Source organism: Apostichopus japonicus, chromosome 15 (genome assembly GCF_037975245.1).
Source record: "Apostichopus japonicus isolate 1M-3 chromosome 15, ASM3797524v1, whole genome shotgun sequence".
In the NCBI taxonomy this organism is placed as follows: Eukaryota; Metazoa; Echinodermata; class Holothuroidea; order Aspidochirotida; family Stichopodidae; genus Apostichopus; species Apostichopus japonicus.
In genome coordinates this window covers 25,709,504-25,736,920 of record NC_092575.1, presented here as the reverse complement: position 1 = coordinate 25,736,920, position 27,417 = coordinate 25,709,504, and the positions used below count along the sequence as shown (strand labels likewise).

The 27,417-nt window shown below is 36.5% G+C and overlaps 1 protein-coding gene across 2 annotated transcripts in view; it reads left to right on the top strand.

The window, feature by feature from the left end:
• The window catches only part of LOC139980833 (uncharacterized), a 108,688-nt gene that overhangs the window by 71,268 nt on the left and 10,003 nt on the right, over positions 1–27,417 (top strand). Inside the window, exons 1-8 of one of the 2 annotated variants that reach the window (XM_071992788.1) lie at positions 4,515–4,801; positions 13,897–13,974; positions 17,291–18,143; positions 21,212–21,482; positions 22,223–22,455; positions 23,557–23,685; positions 25,384–25,468; positions 26,909–27,232. In XM_071992788.1, the coding sequence (XP_071848889.1) occupies positions 13,955–13,974; positions 17,291–18,143; positions 21,212–21,482; positions 22,223–22,455; positions 23,557–23,685; positions 25,384–25,468; positions 26,909–27,232 (1,915 nt within the window). In that variant the 5' untranslated portion in view covers positions 4,515–4,801; positions 13,897–13,954. Of the gene's footprint in view, positions 1–4,514; positions 4,802–13,896; positions 13,975–17,290; positions 18,144–21,211; positions 21,483–22,222; positions 22,456–23,556; positions 23,686–25,383; positions 25,469–26,908; positions 27,233–27,417 lie in introns of those variants that run through there. The other variant, XM_071992787.1, reaches the window with a different exon arrangement.

The window sequence follows — 27,417 nt, the reverse complement described above, 5'->3', positions numbered from 1 at the left end:
TTGAAAACTACTGGAAAATGATTGACAGGATTCTATATGTAAGGGATGGGCGGACTCTGGCAGTGGTGGCCCACCAATATAAAATACTGGAAATGCCCATCCTTACATATGAAGTGATACCTATCATTTTCCTGTAGGTTTCAACTGGTCAAATCATGAGCTCACCTAGGTCAATGAGGGGATGGGCATATTGGGGGTCTACTGGCAGGGGTACCCCACCAATAAAAATTACTGGCAATGCCCATCAGGTGTATCTGAAGTCCTAACCAACATTTTCCAGTAGGTTTCAAGTGGTTACCTCATGAGCTGACCTAGGTCAGCCGTGAGGGGTCGATTGTTGATCACTGGCAGGGGTACCCCACCACCAATAATTACTGGCGATAGCCATTTGTTGCTCTTGGGGCCATACCTGACACATTGTTCTTACTTTGATGTGGTTACCATGAAAGCTGATCTAGGTTAGCTATTAGGTGACTTTAAAATTGCTCTCCCAGCCACATCCACCACAGTCGGTTTGCCAGTCGTCAGGTTTCATATACAGGAATGCATTGTGAACATTGTGATGTACCAGGCAATTGGTTACCTTCCCAGCTAACCAAACCCTCTGGACTCCTGCTCTACAGATCAGTGAAAATTTGACCAAACTTATGAAGCTTGCACGTAAATGATATACTAGACTGTTTTTTTTTAAAACAGGTTATGATAAGTATCTTGAATATCATTAAACAGTTGGGTACAATAGTTAAACTCACTCTTCCATCTTTTTTCTCTATGGTACTTGTTCCTTTGCTTTTTGGACTCTTGGATAAACTCTTTTGTTCTGCGAAGGGTACCAATATATCATCTTAAAACATGTCTTTAAGCCATATATAACACAGTTCTCCTCTTCTGTTGTTGCCTCCACACTGGTGTCGTACATCACAGGAAACCTCACTCTTGACTTAGATATTTGGCTTTTCAATTCCTGCTGGAAAAAAGAAACAGCAAAGTATTCATCATTTGAAAAAGAAAAAAAAAAGTTGTCACCACAAAGTTATGTGAGATTTGCTTCGACTATAGTCTCAAAAAACAATCCCAAAGTTTGAAGCAGACTGTATAAAGCTGAAAATTTGAACGAGAGTGTCATTACCATTGCAACCAGAATCAAATGCCCAGAATACAGAGATAATAAAACATGGGCTAAATCTTTGTTTGTTTTTATGATCTTTAAAAATATAAAATTTAGAAATAGAAATGCACTGAGCCAACTTATTTATAGGCATAATCGTTTTTAGTTGTTATTTTGCTTGCTCACATAACAAGCCTGTTTAGACCTAGGCTAGAGGAGAATCAGTACTTTGCTACACTAAGTTTGTCTTTCGGTCGTTTTGATTTAGTCTTACTAGTAGTACTAAAGTATATAATGGACCGGCGAAGACTAGAGAATACCCAGAGTTTTAGGAACTGCGTTAAACTGTATGATCTGATCTATTATTTACGTCAATGAGTTTCATTCAATCTAGGATCAAAAAGAGAAAACTAATTAATCTTAACCTTTAAACTTTGCTACTAAACAGATATGCTTGAATTACAAATAAATGTCAAAAAACATCATAATCTACGAATCGATGCATATACATATACATAAACAGAATAATTTGAATTCGCGCACGTGAACCCTGCACTACATTGGACAGAAAAAAAACTTGCAATTAGACCAAACTAAACATACTAAATTTTCCGTTACTTCTACATAAAATATCAATACAAATACAACAACTTACTCTTTTGGCAGTATACTAAAAGCACAGGTTATAATAACTTCAGACTATCAAGCTTTCCTGAGAAAAAAACGGTTAATACTTCTTACAGTAAACAAGTCGACCGTGAAGGAATGTCGCAATTGTTTCCTGGGCGTGACCGGAAATTAAATACTAAAAAATGATAAATGAAAAGGTTGAATAGAACTGAAGCGTGCATCCTGACTGCTCGCAACATATAATACCGTTGAGTAGCCAACATAATTTGTTCAGCCTACTGTGACTGTACGTTTGAAGGTCTAGCCTTGCTTGTTCAATATCACAAAGCCTACCCATTTAGATTCACATGGGAAATTACAGGAAATCTTTACCAAATGAGTGTAGACTTCAAATAAACTATTGAGACTTATAGTTCCAGCATTTGTTTGGGAATAAATTAGAAGATTATGTGCCACTGTTCAATCTAGCCCAATACACACATAACACATTGTTAATTGGTGTTTAGAATGCACACTTTAGTGTTGAGAATGCACTGCAGTACCCAGTAGAAGCCTATAGGCTACTCACTGTCATTGCACTTGTGTATTGCGAAACGCCAGCGTGACAACGGTAGCGTTACACTAACCATAATACAGTACTAGTGCCAGTGGCCTAACAATTAACTTTAATTTTACCTTCAAGTTAAAGGAATAACAGGTAGGCCGATGATGGCAGTTAATACCTCCATTCTTCATAGAGTGATCGTATGAAACTATGCCAAGTCCAGCAAGCTGCCGTTGCCTCTCGGTTTCCAAATTGAAGTGAATCGAATTGTGTTAAAATACATTAGTCCGTCGACACCGACTAAGCTACGATTATGGCGTAAAAATCGGGTGTCCGTATCGTTCTTAGTCCATGGGTTAAAATACCTTAGTCCGTCGCCACCGACTAAGTTGTGATTATATTTTCCTTAGTCAGTGTAAACTGACTAAGAAGCAGCGATGAAACGAAGATTTTTGCTAGTTCGTGTGCATTGACTAACGTTACAGACTAATTTAACGTTAGTCCGTGGCAATATTGACTAGTTTATTTTTTCAGTGTAGTCAAAGGTGAAGGAGCCCAATTTGATTGGGGGAGCTCTAACGACTTGCCCGAAAAAATATAACCAACATTTTCGCGCGCTCCGCGCTCGTTCAACATGTTAATGTCAATATCATATAAGCAAGCATCGGTTATTACATAGCATGCCATCATGTACCGTAAGGTCACTGATAGTTGCGCAGTATACCGCTGGATGCTCATATAAAAAACGAATTGTCCTATGTAGATGGAGAAGAGCATGGGTCCAATTATGTCAAAACTCTCTTTTACGTTAGTAATGGCGAATTAGTCGGACAAGCTTAGAACTATATATTTTAATTACCAAGGAGATAATTTTTAAACTATTCATTTCCTTTAGCTATACATCATTGCAATGTATTTTTCTTTCAGTATAGGTGCCCGAAAAATTCTCAGCATATTGCCCGAAATTTCAGAAAGAAATATTTCGTTAGCCCCCCCCCCCCCTCCGCCTCCTTTACCTATGTGTGTAGTGTTTCCTTCAACGAAGTTTTATAGTAGCCGTTATAGGATGTTTCAATATTTGTACACCAATAAATTAACTGTGTCTGAATTTCGAAAATTTCCTGACCAGCATTCTTCATCATACTTCCCTCTACTCGTGCAATTTTGACCAGTCTGTTAGGGGTTCAAGGAGGTTTTTCTATATTGGTTGTCCATAGATGAAATTTTTGGCAACATTATGGGTATGTTTTGAAGTGAGTTTAATCACGAGAAATGTGAATTTTCAAATTCTGAACAAAAAATGGGCTTAAAACCTGCAAAAGTGCGGCTGTCGGTAATGTGGGCCGCGACGTAGAATCACCTACAAAAAGCAATGATCCACAGGACATGCGATGAGGTCGAACGTGATGTGTGGCTGGTGACAATCTTCAAAAATGTTAAGGATGGTAAAAAAAAAACTATTGGGAAATACTTGGTTCTCAGGCAAAAGTGTACATCTGGTTGGTCATTTCAAGCCCGAGAAGTGCCATTTCCGGTGATCTGGGGGTGTATCAAAACCAGAAATTATCTTGTACGCTGCGCGCCAACCAATGGTGGCGCTCCGCTTAGATAGTAATTCGCGCTCCCCGGGTTATAAAATCCTGGATACGCCCCTGGGTAGGCTACATATTGAAACTTTTGCTTCAATGTTTCTTGGGTTTAGCAAGAATGTGTGATACCTAAGGTAAAAAAAATATGATAACGTCCAAAAAAAATGATTGACCTAGATGGCCATCCTAGATAGCTAGGGCATATGCTAATGATGTGTAGGTCTAAGGCGTAGGCCTTAGCCTACATACTCCACAGCCTGTACAGGCCTACCCTCTAGCATCTCACTTCTTTTTTTAAATTAACTACGTTTATACATGATTACAATATTCCATTTACACGAAATACTCCAGTTGACCTTTTTGGGTATCGATAAAACGAAATCTTTGGGCTTTTCCTACCTGAATGACTGCAATTAATGGCTGAACACCATACTTCTGCAATGGTCATGTTATCGTTGCTACAGTAAATAGCGTCGAGAGAAAGTTTTTACCTACCAACCGCAAGCGGGCACTATTCCCCATGAGTCACGTGATCGTGTTACAGTTTTTGACGAGAGTGACCTATCGTATCCGGAGGTGAGTTATCTTTGGTAAACCCGAGCCTCTGACGCGTCAGTCTCACATGTTCATACGACTCCGCTGAATTCACAACTATACTATTTCATATTGATTACATTCCATGTCTTCGTAAATATAGGCGAGTCCGACATAACTGAATGAACACACATCCGATCTGGGCTGCTCGCAATAACTAACAGGTTACTTAGGCCTACTGCAGAAAGGAAAGCAATATTTCTATTTCGTTTCATTTGAAGTAAAGTGGGTTGTGCTTGCAAAGTATCTATCAGTTCTGCTGCATTTCAGTCTTGATAAATCAAAGGTTTCGGTCTACTGCATCCAACAACGCACCGCGTAAGTGTCCATTCAGTGGTAAGTAGGATACCATCTGGTTTTCACTCTTAGTAAGACCATGTGACCCTGTATACCTTTCGATATCACCCCGTATTCCTCAATGTTGAATCTTTCCCCCATTACCCGACCCCGCTAGCCACATTTACGTAATCACTATTAAATAAAATACAGAGAAAGGATCTTGAAATTTAAATCCCCCACCCCTCTGTAAAAATAATATGCCTTATATCTGACAGTTTAACCATGTTTCCTTTGATTCTTTTCCATATTACCCCGTATTATTACATACTGAGCCCTTTTCCTCCACCCGCTCGCCGCCAGCCATATTTATAATATATTTTGTGACGTTCAGCCGTTGAGATTTTGTTAAACGTAGCGATATTCAGTGAACATACTGAAAGTTGAGTTATGTTATATACTACAGGATATTGAAATATGCTCGTGAATGGCGTGGATAATTTTTGTGTGCTAAAATATTTCAGAACAGGACACAATGAGCACGAACAGACAAAGGATAATTTAACTATAACCTTTATCTGGCTAAACTCTCAGCTCCCAACTCTCAACTCTCAAACGAAACTCTCAACTCCCACTGTTGGTTTTCAAATATGTGTACATGCCTGCTAGTGGTAAACAGTTATTATCGTCACATATAGCCAATATGACCTTTGCTTATGTTTGTTCTTGGGCCTGCAGGAGTGTGAACGTATTGCAAATAGATTTATAGATTTATATATATATATATATATACATATACATATATATATATATATATATATATATATATAATGCTATATATATAATGCTATATGTGTAATGCTTTTGTCATTTTGAATGTTGCTTCTGTGTTTTCCTGTATCAATTCTTTGTGTGTGTTCACTGCTGACAAAGTGTTGTTTTACAAACCTTGATCCCAACGGCAAGCATTGTGAGCTTCCTGAACTACAACTTAGTCAATTGTGACAGTCCCAATGTTTTGCAAATGCAAGAATGTCAACCTAATGCAGCTGTAAGTACTTGCTGTCTTAGATAATTAAAGAGAACATTTATTTACCTACAAAAGAAGAGACATTGCAAAAATGTGATATAGGGCACACAAGAGAAAAAAAGATGCATAAATTCTGACTTGGTTCAAGTTATCAGGACTGTGCTATTTCAAAAACTGTGACTGGAGTAAAAACCTTGCGAGATTCCAGGGAATGATTATATCGGTTATTTGGTTGATAGACAGTGCCTGAAGTAAAATCAAAGTTGGCATCAGAACATGGTCTAACAGGATATTGAATTGTGTAGGCTGGGCGGGTGATGAAGTGTTGGTTTATTATGAGGGATTAGTAAGTTGGGATAAGTGGCTGGTGCTATTTTGTCATATTTATGAAACTAGAAATGTTAATACAGACACGATTACTATGAAAGCAATCCCAAATAACTTTTCTTTCCCTCGTTAGCCTTGAAGTTCTTGATCTTAACATACTTTGCTGTAAAAAAAATGTATTCTTCAGCTTTGTTGTGTGGAGCAAACTCCCAAAGTGCCGCATTCCTGTTACATCACCACCAAGACACATGTAGAAACAGGAGGCGACTGAAGCAAACACATAATTGGCTCGAGCTCGGGTAATAAGCCTATCTCTCCACTCCAAGCTCTTTCCTGTCGGCTGAAACAACTGTACCGTGGTGATATCATGCGGAACTCACCATAACTATCATTTTGACAAATGCAAGGTTATGAAAGTAGGCTTTTGAACAAAGAAGAAGGTTGTAAATCATCTCAAGGCACCCCCCGCCCTTCCCCTCGACTTAGGAGTCTTTTGATACTTTCTTGTGGCCTACTAGTGTTAGGGTATTACCTGGGCATGACCAATCCCAATTTGTTTTCATTACCCCTCCAAAATTTTGCTCTTTGAAAACTGATCGGTGCCTTCCCATGTAGTTTTTTTTTCCGAAGGCTTTTGTTGTTTTGTAAGAACCACCATGTTGGTATTATATTGATCCATCCCTGTGGGATTTTAGGGAGAACAACGAATATTTATTGATTGCAACATTCCGCTGGTAGAGAGTAACGCCAGATGGTTTCGGTGCTGTTTAATATTTAAATTACAGTTACCATAGGATGTGACCACCAATCGAATCCCATTATTGACCAGGCTTCATTCATTCATTCATTCATTTCTATCTTCTTTTTCTTACATTGTGCAATATTTACAGTCACACCCTACACAGTTTTGGGAAACCTCGTGTTTAGATGTTAAACTGTGCAGCTTCCTGCAGCTGTTCCAATCGAAGCAGAAGATGCATGTTACAAACCTCCCCTTGGCTCATCCAGCTGTTTCAATTAGAACAATTCCCAAGGCAAACAATCACATCATGATTAGAAGTTGTCATTTCTATTAAAAAACCGAACAAACATTGTGTCCTATAGCAATGTATTAATGGATGCAGAGTATATTTAATATACGGCTCGTAGGTGTACCATATTGAGCAGAAGAAGTCTTTTGTCATTGGTAGAGGTCAATCTGTATGCTGAATGCAAGAAAAGTTTTCATCTCGGTCATCAGCTGCCAATCTGAAAATTGTTTGTCAAATGATTATTGCTGTAATACTTAGATTGAAGTATGTCGTTCATCCTGGCTATACACTTTAAAGCCTAGTGTGCCAAATTCATATACGATTATTCATGTAACATCCTTGAAACCACACCGCAGTTTTGCTTTCTGGTTGTGACATTTTATCTAAAAAATATTGTACTGTAAATTCATCCGTCCATCCATCCGTCTGTGCGTCCGTCCTCCCGTCCCTCCATCCGTCCGTCGATCCGTCCATATATCTGTCGAACAGCATCACTTTTTATGACATTCTTTTGCTTAGATGTTGCAGAACACGAGTGAGGAACATGTAATGCAAAAGTTGAGTCAATTGAGGCAAATTTAGACCACTTTAGGTCTCCAAAGAGTAGCGTATGATCATGCGTATGATAATTGAAAATTCAGACTCTCATATCGACAAATCTTTACGGTCATATAATAAGAAATAATAAGTTGTTATTTTTTAATTAATAAGTTAGGGAAGCACATTAAATAACGAAACATTGAAAGGCAACATATTAGACAAAATAAATATACTTTCCTAGTATCGCAGAAGGAGAACTGTAGTGAACAGAACACAAATCATACAAACTATTCAGTGGACAATACACAGCACCGTAGTTTATTTTATAGCCATATGTTGAAGCTAGCGCACATTGAAATCTTGACTTTGCTGTGGATAAAAAGTAGGTATCTGCTTTACATCGGAATATCGAATGCGCGCCGTAGTGTGCGGCTTACTTGACTCTGATCTATCTTCTATAGTCTGCAGTCGTGTCTCTCAGTTGCAACAGGGCACCATCCCAATAGACTTGATTATCCTAATGTTTACAAGTTTATTTATCTTTATCAATTACCCCCAATGCTAGTGGACCTACATAAAATACAATGGTTCAGTCCTGCGTAACGATTAGTCATATAGGCCTAGTGCATATACAGGGACGTCACTAGAAGGGGTTGGGGATGGGAGTGTATGGTGGGGGTTTCTCACCCACAAACTTGGTAAAACTGACGATAGTTGGAAAATTGGAGTGCGGCATTCGGAATTTCCGACTGTCGCACTCCAATTTACCTAGGCCTATTCATATATGTGAATGACCTAAAAATTGAAAAATTCGGTCAAAATTGATCCTTAATCAGTCATATTTACTACGTTTTTCTTGCCAATTTGATAAATTATATCTCGCGATCCTTATACTCCACCATACAAAACTTAGTATGACTTTGGATACTCTAAAAAAAGCTTAATAGAAGTACCGCACAACGTTCATCAGCTTCAATTCGGTTTATGTACTCATTTTGATATTGGGTGGGTTGACCCTGCTCGCTAGCTTCAAGTTAGTTCTGTATAAATATATATATATATATATATAAATATATATAGATCTATATATATATATATATATATATATATAGGCCTATATATACATATATATATATATATATATATATATATATATATATATATATATATATATATATATATACATATATATATATATATATACAAAACTTAGTATGACTTTGATACTCTAAAAAATGCTTAATGAAAGTACTCTTTGTAGCGATCTTCAGACAACTCGTTGTCTGAAGATCGCTACAAAGCGTGAAACTCCGAGTTACAACTACTAGTGTTCCACTAGTCTCATCTAGTATCAACATATCTATATATCTATATATATATATATTTATATATATATATATAGATCTATATATTATTAGAGAAAACCAGAGAAATCAGATGTGACTCATAATTGACGAATAAGGAGCAAGGTTTAGAAAATATATTGGAATTTTCGGTCCCCCTGGGACCTTCGTCAGCAATACTTGGCAGTCGAATGAGAAGTACAAAATGTGACACAATTAAAGTATATATGACGCTAGATAAGTGTAAGTTGCAATGATGGAATTAAAACCAAATAAACCATGACTACACAGGAAGCGGATTAAGGAGCAAAAAACGGATTACATATGCTTGTAGAACTGATAGTTGTTAAGGGGTCCCAAGTCTTTGTTGAGGCCGGTGATGTCAGACTTAATACGAAAGATCCAATCGATTTCTTTACGTTTACGTTCAGTAGTTGATTTGAAGTCCGAGGCAATTAAAATACATTTTAGGTTTTTTAAAGAATGACTATGAAGATTGAAATGTTCGGAAACTGGGAATCCTGCAAAATAATCACGAATAAATTTTTTGTGATTATTAAAACGTAAGCGGAATCGGGAGCCTGTTTCACCTACATAATTGCCCTCTTTGCAAAGAACACAATAGAAAATGTAAATAACATTAATAGAATCACAAGAGAGGGAAGGGGGTCTTAGACTAAAGTCAACATTGGGAAAATGAAATAAAATAATCTTTTGAAAGGCACAATAATATACACATGGAGTCACCATTATTTAAATGCCCCGCCGCTCCACATCTCCACCCCTGCAACCTCCCCCTCTCCACCATGACGGGCATTGTTTTCTGAAAGAAGGGGTAGCAATAATGTGTAAATGGTCGCTCATGATTGTTCGGAAAAGTTACGTCAATACCATAGAAACCTTCACTTCGAGGTTACCAAAGTCCATTCGTTGCAACGAAGATATACCCGTCCTATATATGTACGCTGTTTGTTCAATAGTTTCCGCTATATTATGATTTACCACATTGGGAGATACATATAACTCAACAGAAAAGTTGTGCAAATTAAGCCTTGATTACTCGCGTACCATTTTCCAAATTTTATACAGGAAAATTCAACTAACTTGAGTCCTAATCTAGTCGTGCCATTCGCCCACGTATTGTGCGGATTCAAACTATTGCTGCTGACATGTTTTATGCATATTCATTCAAGACTCGTGAACTCACGTAGTGAAGTTGATTTTTAGTGTAACCATTCCACGAAACGAATTCAGATTTCAATAGAACGGCTCGCGAATCTTTGATAACGTAAACACGAACTCTATGATATGTAGCGTATGTATCATAAGTAAGTAACATGTGTTACAAGCATTAAAAATAAAGTTAGGGCGTTTGGAAAGAAACCTCGTAACTGGACTTAACTCAGTGTCACAGGTCAACACCAAAATTAATCTGTTCAGCTTAAGCACCATGCTTCAGTGACGTCAATAAACTCATTCATGTTTTGACGTTTTAAGACCCGTTGAACTTATCATTCTTCTGATTCAGTTAATGTTTTCCAACTTCCAAGCGATGGTAATTATTTATACTGACGTCATGGGGAATATGATTCGCTGAAAACTCCGTAATTGCAAACCTGTTTGGGAAATACAATTCGCAACCTGGACATCTGATTTTGTTTAAGTCTCATGGCGTGTTTGCCAAATTTAAATTCGACCAGTCCAGCTTACAGCACTTAAAGTTCTGTGAACATGCTGACATGGGCGGTCGCAGTGAATTTACGGTAAATCGTTCGCGCCATAAACGCAGCAGAAAATAGATTTCTTTCTTTCGATTGTGACAGCTTTTCTCCATTCAACCCACCTGGTCAGAGCGCATTTAGAATAAGAACACTTGAATCTACTTCTGAAATTTGATTTACGAAAATCACCAGCAAACACATATTGAGACTGAACAATCCACAAAGTATGGGGATAATTTAAAGGGTCTCGTCCTCCGTAAAGGTGCTTCTAGAAGCTTGTAACAATTGTTACCAAGTTAAATATTGGCGGCTTAACTGATGACATTTTTTCCATATTTTATTTTATTAAACGTCAGTTAATTTGTAACAAAACCTATCACTGCTGGCGTATGTGACACCTGTGACAGATGTCTCGATTCAGTTTAATGTAACAGATAAGAAAGCAAAGGGACCCCGCAAAGCATAAATATATATATATATATATATATATATATATATATATATATATATATATATATATACATACATACATATACATATACATATATATATATATGTATATATATATATATATAAATATATATATATATATCTATATATATATATATATATATATATATATATATATATATATATATTTAAATAAATGAAAATCGTAATGAGTTGGAAAATCAAGAACATTGAAAAAATTTCCAGCCTCCACCGGGATTCGAACCCGGGCCTCCCGCTTTGTACGCGGACACTTTAACCAACTAGGCAATGGACTATGATTGTATGTCCAGGGGGTCTAAACCGGTAAAGAGGGTCGTAGGTCCACCCTAGGCGATTGACACCTGTATCGAACAATACTAGTTCTGTTTTTGGTGACATATTTTCCTTACTCTAGATATGAAACATGATGCTAACCAACTCGAAAATCATCATCACACAGAGAAAGATATATCACCAAATACTATATTCCCCACCTAAAATATTGGCGGGAAAGCCCCCCCCCCCGCTCGCCCCCTCCCCATGATCGCTGCCCATGCACATGATGGTAGTATAGATGTAACACGATCAAAAATAGATGCATCCGTAACAATCATTAGTCCTAGGCAAACGTACCATGCATATGATATTGTACCCGAACTTAATCTTTGTAGAATTAACTTAACTTACCCCCACCCCCACATCACACCCACCAACATAGGGGACAGCTTCAGTGACACAAGTGCAATACTTTCTTCCTTTTAAAACTATTTATGAGTATAAACGCGCGTTTAGAGCTACTTACACAACCATAAATTATAGCTTAAATAAACACCAGCATGCACCATTTGACGTCTAAAATGTAATTGTTCGTTACTAATGGAACACCACCAAACCCATACCCCCATCCACCCTCCTCCTAACATAAGAGTCAGGTTTCTAGATTCCCAACGATTTGAGACTGATGGCCCGCCATACAGACTATGGATTGTTGTATGTCTGAGTCTGGAGGAGAGGATGGCTGTGAATGACAATAACGGCACGAATAGCTTGTTATTGATGGTACCTTGTTCGCGAAATGCTGCATGGACTGTATGACAATAACGAATGACAAAACACATAGTATTGAAGTTGCTGGAGTTTATTTTGAAATAATGAATGTTACATCAAGTAAAGTCATGTAGTACATATGGCATGGGGATACATTATATGCAAATATGCATTTACAAATATTCACTACATATAAGTCTAATATTAAAGCAGCAGAATATAAGGTTTCTCTTAAAAACCTAAATATATATACTCTGAACAGAGCTTATCATGTTAATTTTATTTATATATATTTAATTATATATGAGGCCGAAATTGTCTCCTAATTGAAATAGAAATTAAAGCAGACTCATAGAAGAACGAAGCTCATACAGGAAGCTCACATCTTTCGCCTTCGTGTGCATCGACACACGATAAACCGGGTTTTTAACATATTTTCATCCACTGTATTTACTCCCGTCTGAACTCCCCAACCGTACTCCCTCCACCACTTATCCAAAATGCCCAATATTATCTGATGTGAAACACTTCATCAGGTTTCTATTTTGAATAATAAGGGGAAATCGGAGAGAATTTCCAATATACCGCTATTATATAAAACTATAAGACCGCTGACCACACAAGTCCGCCGTATATGACAGACGCTTTAACTGTATTCGCCTTTTACAGACTTATGTTGGACTTGTTAGAGGGACAATAATAGTGGCCCACTTACTCAATGGAAGTTAGGTTGAGGGAGAGGTAGGGAGGGGATTATCTCAGGTTATGTGATTATCTCGATGATCTGTAGACTTTACAGGCAGATCATATTTATTGATTTTACGCCACCCCCCTCCCTCCTTCCTACCCCTTCCCCTTTTGAGAACAAAATCGATGTATTTATTAAATAACGTTATAACTTTCAAACTAAGATTCAAGTAGGTTCAGTAAAAAACAAAACGCTTCAGCGTTTAGTTTATAATGCTCAGTTGAGAATTTGTATCATCCTCTGATCAAAGTCATAGCATTTCGTTGTCTTTTAAATGATCTCAAAGGGCCGTCCTTTTGAAATGTGTGTTATCACTTCACGCTTCGTTGACCGAAGAACATTAGCTGTACCTCAAATGCACCTGTCTTAATTGCACACACGTCTGTCAGTGAAGTGAAAAATAACTTTTCTATATTATTATTAACAACACTTCAGTGTAGGGAAGTATAGCTAAATTTTGCAACATGCCTGTACGGGACATTTTGACTAAAATTGTAAATTTCTTTAAAGATTATCTCAATTTTTGACCATCGTATATATGAATGTATAATATTTTTACTAAATTTCTACTATTTTATCACGATTTCGTTGTCTTTTTCGCAACCAAGGATGAACTAAATAGAACTGTAACGTTATATTCCTGATTAATCGTGGTTTTAGAATTTAAAATTAAAGAATAATTATAGGGAACCTTTCGCAATGACCTAAAACATAATTCCATCCATAATATTAAATCAAGGTTGCTCGTTTAAATATAAACTAGGTCACAGCATTCACCCAAAGAAAACTCTTCTTTCCTTGCTGATGATCTCTGTATTTATTACGATATTCCTCGATAAAAAAAAATTCTTAGAAAGTTGTATTTCGTTTTTAGAATGTTCCTAATTTTATTCGCAGATCAGGACTCCCGCTGCATTAATATAATTCTCGAAGAACTCATTAAGCACATATCAAAATGACCAACACAAGAACCTCGTAAGTACTATTATTATTATTATTATTATTATATATATATATATATATATATATATATATATATCTATATATATATATATATATATTATAAAGGTTCCAAATTTGTTTATACTTGGCGATAATTATACATGACAGTATAATAAAAAATATTAATTATTTGTTTACTTTACATTCACCTATATATATTCAAGCATTGTTGTATACTAAACATCTTTCATAAACCGGGCTGTTCGTTCCCCAGATAACTCCTGAAATGTGGGAAAGGGTTCAGTGTCGAAGAGGGGGGGGGGGGATTAACACACAAAATCCTAAGGGTAGTAGGACATCACGGTGACGTTGAATTAAGGAGGTATAGCATGAAGATAGAATAGATCCTTTTTGCATTATGTGCCACATATTCTGTTATTTTGATATGACAACGAAACAGCAGCTTTTGATTGATTTGATTAATTTATCAGCAAAGGGGCACTCAATGATAACACTTTTCTTAAATGTCTCAACAAAAGGACATTTTTTAAATACCACAAAATGACAAAGTATGGTATTTTTCCAAGATGTCCACTTCTAAGTTAGTACACGCCCATTAAAACCCCATTGACTTATTCAATAAATCACAAAAGTATTGTGGTTGGTCTCTAAGTCTAGGTAGAAGTTCTCACTAGGTAAACGCTACCCGAAATTGCGTCAAGTGACCCAATTTCTGCAGAATATGTACTTCCATTCATGCTCTCTAACACAGGAACGTAGCCAGGGGAGCAGGGGGAGCGACCGCTTCCCTCTTTCAGTGTCGATTTTTGTTTAAACTGTTATTTTTTTAGCATGGTATTTTGTCAGTGTTCTTTTTATCTTGAATACTCGTCAGCTCCGTTAACTCGATTATAATCGTAATAACATTCATGCCTACTGATTCAACTACTTAGTTTGGCAGCTGCAATTAGCTAAACTTAGCCTACAGCCTATTACAAGCCTACATTAGGCCACTAAAATACATATTGCCTACCTAACCGCACTCGATGGAGTGTCACGAACCGTATGCACAACGACGTCGACAACGTTTGTTCTCATCCTTTCTATGATTCGTCTCAATTTTTGTTGCACGAACAGCATGTTATGAAGCTAAGCTAGCAATCGTACGTGATACGCACTTCCTATTAATAATTAGTACACTGCTATAGCACTGCGATAACAATATTTGTTTTAGGCCACTGCACATCTGGCTGTCTTACAAAATATGAAAGTTTATATTGTCCATCAGTTAAGTTCGTCAAATGTATTAAAGTCCAGACATTGGACAATAAACAAGAATCGTCCTACTGGAAAAATTGTAAAAGAGCTATATTTTTGTCTTTCTGATATATTATGTAAAAGAACATTTAAAGAATTCAAACAGGAAACAAAATCTGCTGATAATATGATATAAAGATAATGATGAAACTGGCAAAACATTGCACCAGATCGCATCTAAGGACCTTCAATTGTTCAAAATATCTCAAAGGGGAGTGGGACACCCTTAGACCCCTCCCCCATATCAATCGCAAAACTCCCCCGTTTCAAATTCCTGGCTACGGCGCTGCTTTAACATGAAAGCCACAAAACTAAACCAGGATCCTGATTGGTAACATGAATACAATTTTTTCTTCTACTGCTTTTTGGCACTTTTCCCGAAGGAGAACTTTCGGGAGGACTGATATAGACTCTAATATATATAAGTATTGCTACCCTCATCTATGAAACGAGGCACTTCTTTGTCACCTCGGACCCCCCGCATCAGGTCAATCGCCTAACATGTAACATATATTTTCTGGAGATAATGAACATGTTTTGGTGGATTAACATTAAGATTTCGGATTGCAACTGAGGCGCCGACGTCATTGATCTCTGACTCTTAAGTGAGCATTCCAGAGTTTTAGCATATTCTGAAGGTAAATATCTTTGAAACCTTTGTAGCAATAGAAACATTATTACTAGCAGTCAAATGTGTCCTTTCTTTTTCTTCGACTATAATATGTCAAAATACTCAAGACTAAACTTCTGTCTGAAGTTAACCCGTGAAAACTTTAAACCAAGTTAGCGGAGCCTTTGACAAAGTTAGCTTCCTTAAACAGCTCCACCACACACAGTTGCAACTTGAGTGCGTGTAACCATCTCTCCTTTTTGGCGCTAAATGCAAATAAATCAGACTGTACTGCATGTGTATGGCAAGCCATGTGGGAAAAACACTGCATAATATATCCGCGTATGAATTGGAATTTATACGCGTATTAATTGGAATATATACGCGTATATATTATTAGCCAATCATATGGCTTAAATATATCCGCGTATTAATTCGAATATATACACGTATTAATTCGGATATATACACGTATTAATTCGAATATATACACGTATTAATTCGAATATATACACTTATTAAATAAAATACATATGGGGATTAAATCCAATATATGCATGGATCAATTAGAATATACACGAACAAAAACATTTCCACTCTTGCTGTGTACATATGCCAACGATAAATGTTTTGGCGGGATCGCCAGATCGCTTCAAAAAGCGAAACTTTACACATGTAGGCTACAACACATATATTCGAATTAATACGCGTACATATTATGCAGTGTTTGTCCCACATGTTTGCCATTCATGTGGTCATGTCAACAGACATGACAACTATAATCAGAAATTTACATCACTTCATACATATGCTAACGATGAGTATTGAAGATATGATCAATCCTGTTCAAGCAAACTAAATATCGCCTTTGACACTAATTAGGCTTATAGTCGGTGCGAGAGAAATTTTGTGAAGGGAATATTTCCATATCCGTAAACACAGTAATTTATTTGAAATGTGTTTTTTCTTCTGAATTTTATTTCGACTTTAATAGGATACTGTAAAAGGAAAATATTTTATTCGGTCGATTTTCCAATTTCTAGCACTTTTTACTCCGCTAGCCATATTTATGCGGCCATGTACATTCCTTCAAGCTCATTCGCTAGAGAATTCTATTGTAAGTAATGGCACTATATAGGTCAGTATCTTAATAATTAGGCCTTGAACGTCTCATTCCTTATTACTTCGAGATTAGTATGTCGATTAATTTGCTCTGGACAATAGCCATTGTGGTTCGCGACTTTTGCAGTACTCAATAGATTTTTAAAGATTCAGTACCGTTTATTATTCCTTGTCACTTCGTAGTCTGAGCGTTATTCATCAACATTTCTTCAATAAATCACTCTTGATTCTTCGTTACCACGGAGACAAGCTTCCAACCCTGACCTAACTTTTCACTTTTTGCCTTCCACATACACACAGAGTGCATACAACGATACCAAGATTCACTGTACAAGATAGTTGCCATGTGTTGTTCTTGGACGTGCTCGATACTGGCCGTTTGGCAGTCGCTGGATTTAACATGTGGAAACAGAAGACTTTTATCGATCTGTTTATGTTTCACTTTAATCCTGATTCTCAGGAAAAACCGTTAACATTGAAGCCAGAGCCCTATTTTTCTCAGGAATTTACCGAGATTGGTTTTTCATGGCGGTCTGTTTGTTTACTGGATGATCGTCTGTTTTTAACGTGTTGTAAGGATACGATAGCATTGTACGATAGTAGTAATGGCGGTCTGGTCAATCAAAGGAAGCTTAACGGTAAAGCCGGGTGTATGACAACCAGAGATGGTTTAGTTTATGTCGGTTTAGATTCCGATGAGGTGATTGTCTTAGATTTGAGAGAATTGAGAATAAAGAAGACAATCGCCTTAACAGGAAAAGGAAGAAAATGTCCTCATGATATAATAGTTAGTAATACTAAACTGTTTATCTGTACAGTCCTGTATTGGAGAGCTTTAATGTATAATAGTGAGGGAAAAATAGAACAAGAATATACAAGCACACAGGAGAGCCGTGCATGTGGTATAACAGTCAGTGAAGAGAAAGGATTAATATTTATATTATGGGGTGAAGGTGAGAGTAGTCAAGTTGTTGTTTACTCTCTATCTGGGGGTCTTTCTTCCATCTCTGGGGGTCATTCATCCATCTCTGGGGGTCATATCTTGGCTTCTTTTAAAGTTCCTGATGATTCCAGGAGAATCAGGATCAATAATAACATAAACAGATTGTTTTTGGTTACTGAAACAACTGGAGAAGTCTATGAATATCACACAGTAAGTACTGATAAATATAGGCCAATGGTGAAAATTGGGCATATTTATCACTGTTATTAAAGCAATCTTTTGATTGAAGCTCAACAAATTGGGTATCATTCTATGCGAACAAGTGACAAGAAGACACTCTTAGATGTTTTGAGTACTACTATTTAAAATTTCATGAAAAATAAGGGCACATTTTCTTTGGGATTGCTGATTCTGGTAAGGTTGTCATGGAAGTTTTTTGAACTGTCAATGTAAACTTAAAATTGGTTTTCCTTATTTTCTCAGTCTTAATTGCTTCAAAAATAAACAAAATTAAAAGCACAACTACCACTTGTTTGTTAAGATGGAGAACAAACTGGTGGAAAAGAAAGTGCAATTTCATAAAAAAATATAGGCCATTGGATTCAAAACAAAACAAGAGACAAAACAACCTGCTTATAGAAAAAAATTGTTACCAGTGAATGCGAAATTTTATTAAGAAGACAACTATTGCTTGTTTGTTAAGAGTGAGATCAAAATGGTGGAAAAGTAAGTGCACAATTTTATGAAAAAATCAGGCCATTGGATGCAAGTTGCATTTTCAGTATTAGAGCAACACATATCATTTGAAAAACATTTTTTTATTTTCTCAGCATACAACTTACTTATGTTTACAAATTTGGTATAAGTGAAAATGAAATTCTCTCAATAATGCAATAGGTGCTATTTTGACGGGCAAAGATTTCTATAACGATCTAGGCCCAACATTCTATGAAAAGTATGCAAGTGAATGTTCCATTCTGACGTTCAGCTGAGGCCATAAAATGTATTTCCTTTATTATAATTTTGGCTGTCAAAGTGTGCTAAAATATTCAAATTTGACAAAAATCAATGCGAACTATTGTTAAGAACATAACAGGTTCAACTTTCTTTGAAATGAGGTAAATTTCAAGAAATATTAAGGGCAATATATATCTTACTTTAGGCCTTGATTAATTCAAATTGACACTAGTGCACATATATACATATAATTTTTTGGGGGGTGGTGGATGTAGGATGGTTTATTTAGATGCAAATTAGTCAAAAATGTAGAAAAAGAAGGGGAAAATGTTACCTTAGCCTTGTCATATTTTCGCATTGTCAACAGAGTTAAGACTGCAACATTCACAAAGCCATTGAAATCATTTTTCATTACTTCTGAAAGTTGTAGCTAAGTAAAGGCTTTACTTTAATAGGGGTTGCACCGAGTCAGTTGGCAGTATTTTTGTCAGTTCTCTTCAAGTGGTTCATTTCACTGATGGCCTATGATTTCCATTATAAGGAATGCACTGTGTAATGTTGTCCTTATAAGTAACCAAGTAACAGATATTGGATTAATTAATACGTAGCTCAATTTAGCTGTACTATACTCATAATGCAGGTAATATGGGAATTAGCAGGGAAAATGAGGCAAAACATTAACTGGTTTGAAAATTATGTCGATTTTCTACGTTTGAACACTAAGAAAGTAATGTATAACTGCAGTGTATTCCTGTCAAAATATGACAGTAACGATTATAGAGATCACTTTGTGTAAGTGACGATACACAATATCCTGCTCAATTGTCTAATTATGCAGTACATTAATTAACTTTAGTGAAGATGCTAGATGCATTCACTAGCTGTCACCAAGCACACAGTGTTATATATTCAATTGCTATGCACATGGATGTAATGTGATCAGTGCTACCCCTTGCATGAGAAAACATTACCACATGTCAACCACTGTAAGAACAATAGTCTTTCTGTAAAAGGCCTTTTTGGTTTCGATGATAATCGTAACCTTTGAATTTATATATGGTGTGTAGAAGTATCACATTGAGTACAACAAGCCTATTGTTTTTGGTGGAGGTCAAAGGTCATTTGGGGTGACCAGGGATCTAATTGTGAAACCCTTGTAAACACGATTTCTCAAGAAGGGAAAGGTCAGACCAATTTCATATTCAGTGTGTCGAAGTACCACATTGAGTACAAGAAGGCTATTGTTTTTGGTGGAGCTCAAAGGTCATTTGGGGTCACAAGGGGTCAAATTGTGAAAACGTTTAAACCACCTTTTTCCAAATTTTGGAAGCTTGGCCCGACCTCTAATTTAGTGTGTAGAGGTATCACATTAAGTTAAAGACGCCTATTGGTTTTGGTGGAGGTGAAGGTCATTTGGGGTCATCAGAGGTCAAATCTTGAAACCCTTGTAGAGATATACATCCTCACTACACATTACGTCAGATTCATGAAGAAAACTGATCATGTAACATCATCGAAACCACAATGCATTCTTGCGTTCTGGTTATGTCATCAGACCACACCCATATACTAGTAAATTATGTCTAACAGGTTTAAGTAACCCAGTAAAGTTGGTTAAAATAGTATTAAAATAAGTTGGTAACTACAGATAGCTTTAATAATTAAATGTTTCACATGTATTCTTTGTCATGAAGCTGTGTATAGCTCCATAGTGCTGTAGCTGCACATACAATTTAGTGTACACACCAATTTAAAAAAAAAATATTGATAGTGCATATGAACTTTGATTATTCAGGCATTGAGCTGCATTTTTTACAAGCATTTTTTTAATTTAAAAACAAATACTTTGTAAAATACAACACTGCATCAATGATTGACATAGTAATTAAAATCTTAACTCATGTTAAAAACCACTGTTAAGAATTAAGGAAAACGTGATAGGTATTAAAAGAACAGGGGTCGGAGAGGGTTATTTGTGTGTTATATTGACATTACTGGCTACCTACATTTCCCAGAATAGATACTTTAAGTAGTTCTACGTCCATGATCACATTCATAGTTCATATACAAAAACGGGTCACAATGTAGTGTTTATTGGCTAAACTTGAAGAATAGTTTTTAGCCCATAAACTATCATTTTAAGTTGGTGACGTCATGAATAAATCTACACCAATCTGACTGATGTGCAGCTTCATGTATAGAAGCTTGCAACTGTACAGTTTTAAAAATCAATCCATCCAATTGTCAGATGTTAATACGTAATCTGAAATAAATATATAATCTGCTACCACCAGTATATTAATTTGACTTTTTTATTACAGAGTGACATCTTTACATTTGATAACCTCCTGATGTGCTCAGAGTCAATGATTGAGAAAAATGACTGTAAGAAGCTACTTGACTACTCTGAAGTTCCAGCTAAGGAATCAAAGGACATTATTAAGAGCGATGCACCCTTTTCTTCTCTTGTCCACCATCTCAGAGAGACAGGGAAGGTTTCTGTTGATGACATCAGCCATTTAATGACAGCATGCTCTGACAAGGGACTGAGTAAATTGGTGGCAGTATTGACTGTCTACCAACAAGCTCAAGGTATGTTTATATCAGAGAGCTTAATAAGTTAAATATGCTATGAATCGCCAAAGAAAAATCAAACACATTGCTCACACAAAGAATAGATGCATTTGAGGTATAATACCATTGCATTCACTTAACTTAATTAACCCATGGTTGACAGAATAAGGACGCTCCATTAATATCCTTTGATACAAATAATATGATAAACGAGTTGGCAAGAAATTGAATAACCGCAATGGCCGGTAAAGTACTTCAATGCCAGAATGAGAATTCAATTTGGATGTTCAGAAATGTAATTATTCCACAGTACATGTTTCATTCAATGTCAAGGTCTTGTATTACAGCAAGATCTTTGCAGAAGTCTGTAACTTATGGGGATACACTCAAAAGTTTGATTTGGGTTATGTTCAGACAAAATTGGTAAAAGTTTGTAAATTCCTTTCCTTTAAAAAGTATGGACTTTAGTATCCTTGATATATTGGAGGATCATTGAAGGGTATTGATTTTGTTCAATTGCTCAGCTGCAGGACCAACATCAGCACCAAGGAAAGTGAAAGATTTGCCTGGTCAATTCAAATAACATGCTAAAGTTGGACCAAAATTTGAGCACTAAATTTGTCACAATATTTTCCTGGAAGTGTTTACCGCATAAATTACTAACGTCCATTGAACTGTGTTTATTTACAACACATAACTTAATCTCTTGGGTGGAGGACAATCTTTAACCATGTTTGTATCTTATATGTTTGTTTCAGATTCAAAGTTGACCACAAAAGTACTCAAGGGTCAACTAAAGGCATTAGAAAACAAAAGGCAGGAACTCTCTCACAAACTTACTGAATCAGAAGATGAAAAAGAACAGCTCACTGGAAGACTAAAGACAACAGAGGAAGAAAAAGAACTCTTCAGAATTAGATTGAGTACAACTGAGAACAAACTGAAGACATTGAAGGATGGGAAGGATGAATTACTTCAGCAGCAGAAAGAGGTCAGACTTCACATAGCTTGTTATTATAGAAAACAGACGACCAAGTAACCTGACTTGGGTCATGAGAAATTTAGTCACTTTGAACAAGTCTACCCTTCTGCTTGATATAGTGGTGTAAAGTGAATTTGTATTTGTAAGTTACCATTTGCAAATGCAAAATGCATTTTCAGAAATTAGGGAAAGTGTATTATATCCAACAGTAGAGGTCTAATGATGACCATACTAACAGCTCTTTGTCTCAAGAATTTTATACAAACATGAATATTTAGTTCATATGATGTACATTAACTATAAACATATTAATAGAGGTCAATGGTCATTGAAATTAATCAAGGTCAATCAAATCATGAAAAGGTAAGAAAATCAAGAAGTAGAAAATGACAAAGATCCTTCTAGGCGTGACACTTTTACATCATAAGTACAAGATCCCTATTGTATTTAATATTTTAGTGCTACACCTAACTTTCATGTCATTCCTTTTCCAAACAGTGAAGTATATTTAATCCGTTTATCTCAAGAACAGATCTTTGATAGTGTTTGCAATGCATAGTGGAATGCTTTGTTGATGTGGAAGTTCTCTACGAAAATGAAGTTACACTATAATGTTCTAAATGCTTAGTTACAAATGGCAGTTTAAGTTAACTAGCAAAATTAAACAGGGGAATTCTGCATGTGCTATGGCACAATATGCAGTAGATTAAAACATATTATGGGACTTATTGAACATCAAAACATAAAATAAATCAACCTTATTGATATAATTGAACCTCTGTCCTTCAGTGTGATAGGCCTATATTCCTATTCTAGAACAGAACAGTAGTTCCACCATTCATGGCAGTTCCTTTAGAACGTTAGTTCACAATTCTCTGCACTAATTTATTGTAAACATGTGATTTCTCTGAGCCAGGTAAAAATTTGCAAATAGTCACACCCGAAGTAAAGGTCAAATGGTTATCAGTTCAGCCTGCCTGAAAATACATATGAAGAAGTTTTCCCTTCAGAAATGGGCTACTTCAACACTAGTATACATGATAAGATGTGGCAGGTTACCACTGGGGGTGCATCTTTCTTGTCTCATCAATTGTGTCGTTTACATGACAGGAGCTGGAAGATGCTAAATCAAGTCTGAGAGCTACAAAAGATGAACTTGTGAAGTCTCAACTGGACCATGCCAAGGAATCCATGGCCTTACAAGAGGTGTTGAAGCTACCTAGGGAAGCCTTGAAACAGGTATAATTTGTAAAGCCCCTTTCCAAGTTCCTGCAACATTTTGGAACAATTTCTAGCACAAGGCAACTAGCAACTTCCATGACGTAGAAAGGCGGTAATACATATCCAGAGCGGGTTGTTACGGGTTGATACGGGTCTAGTACGGGTTTCCACGACATTGTTACAGGTTGATAAGAATTTGTATGGATAGCTTCCTAGGTTAACTTATGGGTAGTTACGGCTTACTTATAGGGCTCTCTTACATGTTGGTGCGGTTCCACTACGGCTTAATACGTGCTGTCAAAGTATCCCCTACTGGTTCTTACGGCTTGGTACGGTAACATGGAAAGGAGCTTCCGCCTGATGCAGTCATTCATTATACAACCTCTGGAAACATTGACAGAAGGAGATGCAGACCTGGATCCAGTCCTAGATTCAAAGTTGGATCTAGCCTATGATGACTCTGTAGGTCGGCTAATGCTGGGCTCTTGGCTTTTCATCTTCATGTTGATTCCCTCTTCTTTAGTGGCATGATGAACTGCAGTGATGTGGTGATGTGCTCTGATCAATGGAGAAAGTCAGAATGATCAAATAGTTAGGGAAGCGTCACCAATTGACCCACACGTTGGGCGCCTCGATTCGTAGCAAGCAGTACCAAGCTTTACCGACCAGTCACAACACGTTACAACCCGTAGCAAGTTGTATCTAGCCGTAGTTCATACATAGGCATACCAATACTTGGCGCTATCCGTTTCAATACGTACCAACCCGTAGTTGGATCCGTCACTGATTACGTGATCACGGCTTACTAGGGAAGCTCTAAGGGTCCATTACAGGTTGCTACGAATATCTATGGGTCGTCTAAGGTTTTTTTTTATATCCGTGGTTGGACTCAAAAATTGTTGAACATGTTCGGTACAGGTTGCCATGGATAGCTACGGATCCTGCCAAATCGGACCACAGATCCTGCCGGATACGTCCATATGCCCCGATCTGGCAAGACCCGGTGCGATCCGGGAAAGCGTGAAAGGTGCTTAAGTATGATTAAGTATAGTAAGTGAATTATGAATATAGAACAGTGTGTATATGTAGCCAGTATACCATCAGAAGCAAAAGAAACTGTGTGTGTTTATGAAGTTAGGAAAATATTGTGACTAGATCATTAATTTTTTGAATTTATGATAAAATATTCCACTTATGAAGGTCATTACAAGTTGACAACAATATTTTGAGCTTTACAGAAATAATGTAATGATTTAATAAAATTTTCAAAATTCATGCTACGTTGGATCACAAGTAATGTGAAGTGCGTATGCATTCACCTATTCTACAATCAGTTGGTTCTATCAGCTGAAGACATAATTGGTGTAACTTGATATGTGATAGAAAAGAAAAGTAAGGTTCTTTCTGGTTACTTGGAAGTTACAATAGGTAGGCAAGTTACCTATGCAATCAGGTTGGCGAGTGTGTATGCGTGAGGATGGGTTTATGTATGTGACGCCCTACAGTAGCTTGTAAACACAATGTCTTAGGATCAGTAACCTCTGTAGTTATTACATTTGGCATGTGGCTTCCCCACAATTAGTACAAGAAACCCTATTGGATTGGGTGGAGGTCAAAGGTCATTTTGAGTTATCAAAGGTAACACTCTGTAAATCCGTATCAACACAAGTTTCAGTACACCAAATAACATATCTTTCCTATGTTTTTTATCTGCAGACTTCATCTGTATCTGTTACGTGGGAAGAAACCCTACTTGAAGAACATGAAACTCTAGATGTATCACAGCAATCAACTTTGGCAGGTAGGATCGCAATGAAAAGATAATTACTGCTGCTGAATGTAGATACCAATGCAGTACAGTGGTTCCTTACATCAGTATGTTTGTCCTTAAATAGTCCTACGTGCAGATCTTCAAAGCTGTCAGGGGAGATGTAGAAAGAGGGGGCAGGGGAGGGGCCAAGGGAGGGGTCATTGAATTGATTTAATTTAGTGTTAATGCATTGTCAAACTGTCAATCTTGTTGATATATTGAAAGTCAAGTGAGCTGTGCACAGGTGTATATAAATCAATGGGTGTCATGGAAACAAGTAAAGTCTTTTATAAAGTATAGTCCGGGGGTAAATTAATTTGTGACAATAAATGTCAAATGGACGGGGATGATTGTACAAGATGCATAGTCTTCCTTGTTAATCTTTTCCTGGTTTTGGTGGATCTTCTTTTTCACATGAGATCATTGAAACAATACACTGGTACTAATTTTAATCCTAAAATATAGGTCACTCTAATGTGTACTGATGCAGTGATGTGTGTTTATGAAGATGGATTACTGTACGTATACATGTGTCAAATTTCCCCTGGGTTTAATCATCAAACGGCTCTAAAACTTCAAATGTTGCACTACTCATTTGGTAGCCATGTGATCACCATCTAATACCAACAAAATAACACATCTAGGTATCTGTTGTATAACTGAACAATTTATAGCAATTAAACTATAAGGTAATTTGGGAGTCCATCATAGACACATTTAAACAGAATGCTAGACTGCTTTAATATGTCAATTAGGAGTTGTGTAAAAAAAAGCATACCAACCATGGAGGTTCAAGTGTTGTGCTCAATCTTAACACATATAACTTCCATCATATTAATTGTTTAAATGTATCCCTTTTACAAGTAGTTTCATCATTGTATAGCTGCTACAGTCCTGAAGAGACTAAGCAAACCAAGAATTTTAGCTAAGTAATGCAGGTATCAATGTTTACTGAAATTTCATGTGAAATTTAGAAAATATATGTCTTACCGAATTTCTCATTATAATGTTTCTACTTTGATGTCATAAAGTGAGCTAGATCACAAAACACTAAAATCTGAAGAGTATATTTATGATTTTTAAATCATTTGGTGTTAAATTCAATGCTATTTTTTTAAAAGGTGACAATTAAGTTGTGATAGTAACACTAACACTAATGCTTGGTGTGTAAATGAGCAGTTACATCAACAATACTTAAGGAATATCATTTATTCATATTCCACATAAATTATGTTTTCTTCAGCTATTGAACTGACTTAAAGAATTGTATTTTGTTTTTACATATTAATGCGATACAAATCAATCTAATAATCAAATGATTAATAGGAAATGTGATCTCATCCATTATTTAATGGTCAATTTTATCAATTGTCTTCTTGTGCTGAGTGTGATCTTTAAATATAATTTATTCTTACTATTTTTACATTTTAGCTGATTATGGCAGATTAATGGTCAATGTTGCCGATGATCTTACTCTAGACAGCACTCTGAAGTTAGCAACTCTGTTTGGCCTACCACCGGCAGAAACTGATATGCTACGCAGGGTTTCTCTGATAGAGACACCAGGAATCACTCTGATTAATTTCATGAAGACACGAAACATCATCAACTTGTACGATGTCACTAACCTACAAAAGGGTTTGGTTTATATTCAGCTAAACCAAACAAATGAAAACCTTTTAGCTCCATATCAATCCAAAGTTGACCCCTTTCAGTTTGAAGAAAACCAAGCACCAGAACTGCTTGACTGGCCTGGTAAGAATGGATAAAATGACGCAATCGGAATACATAAAACAAACATAGTACAGTACAATAAAAACTCTAGAAATGTTTGTGAATCAGTTCTTAATATTTGGCTTTCAGGCAATGTGTTGATTTAAATTATCACGGTGTATGTATGGTGAAAGTAATTACTAGAGGATCTTTTGACCAATTATTTG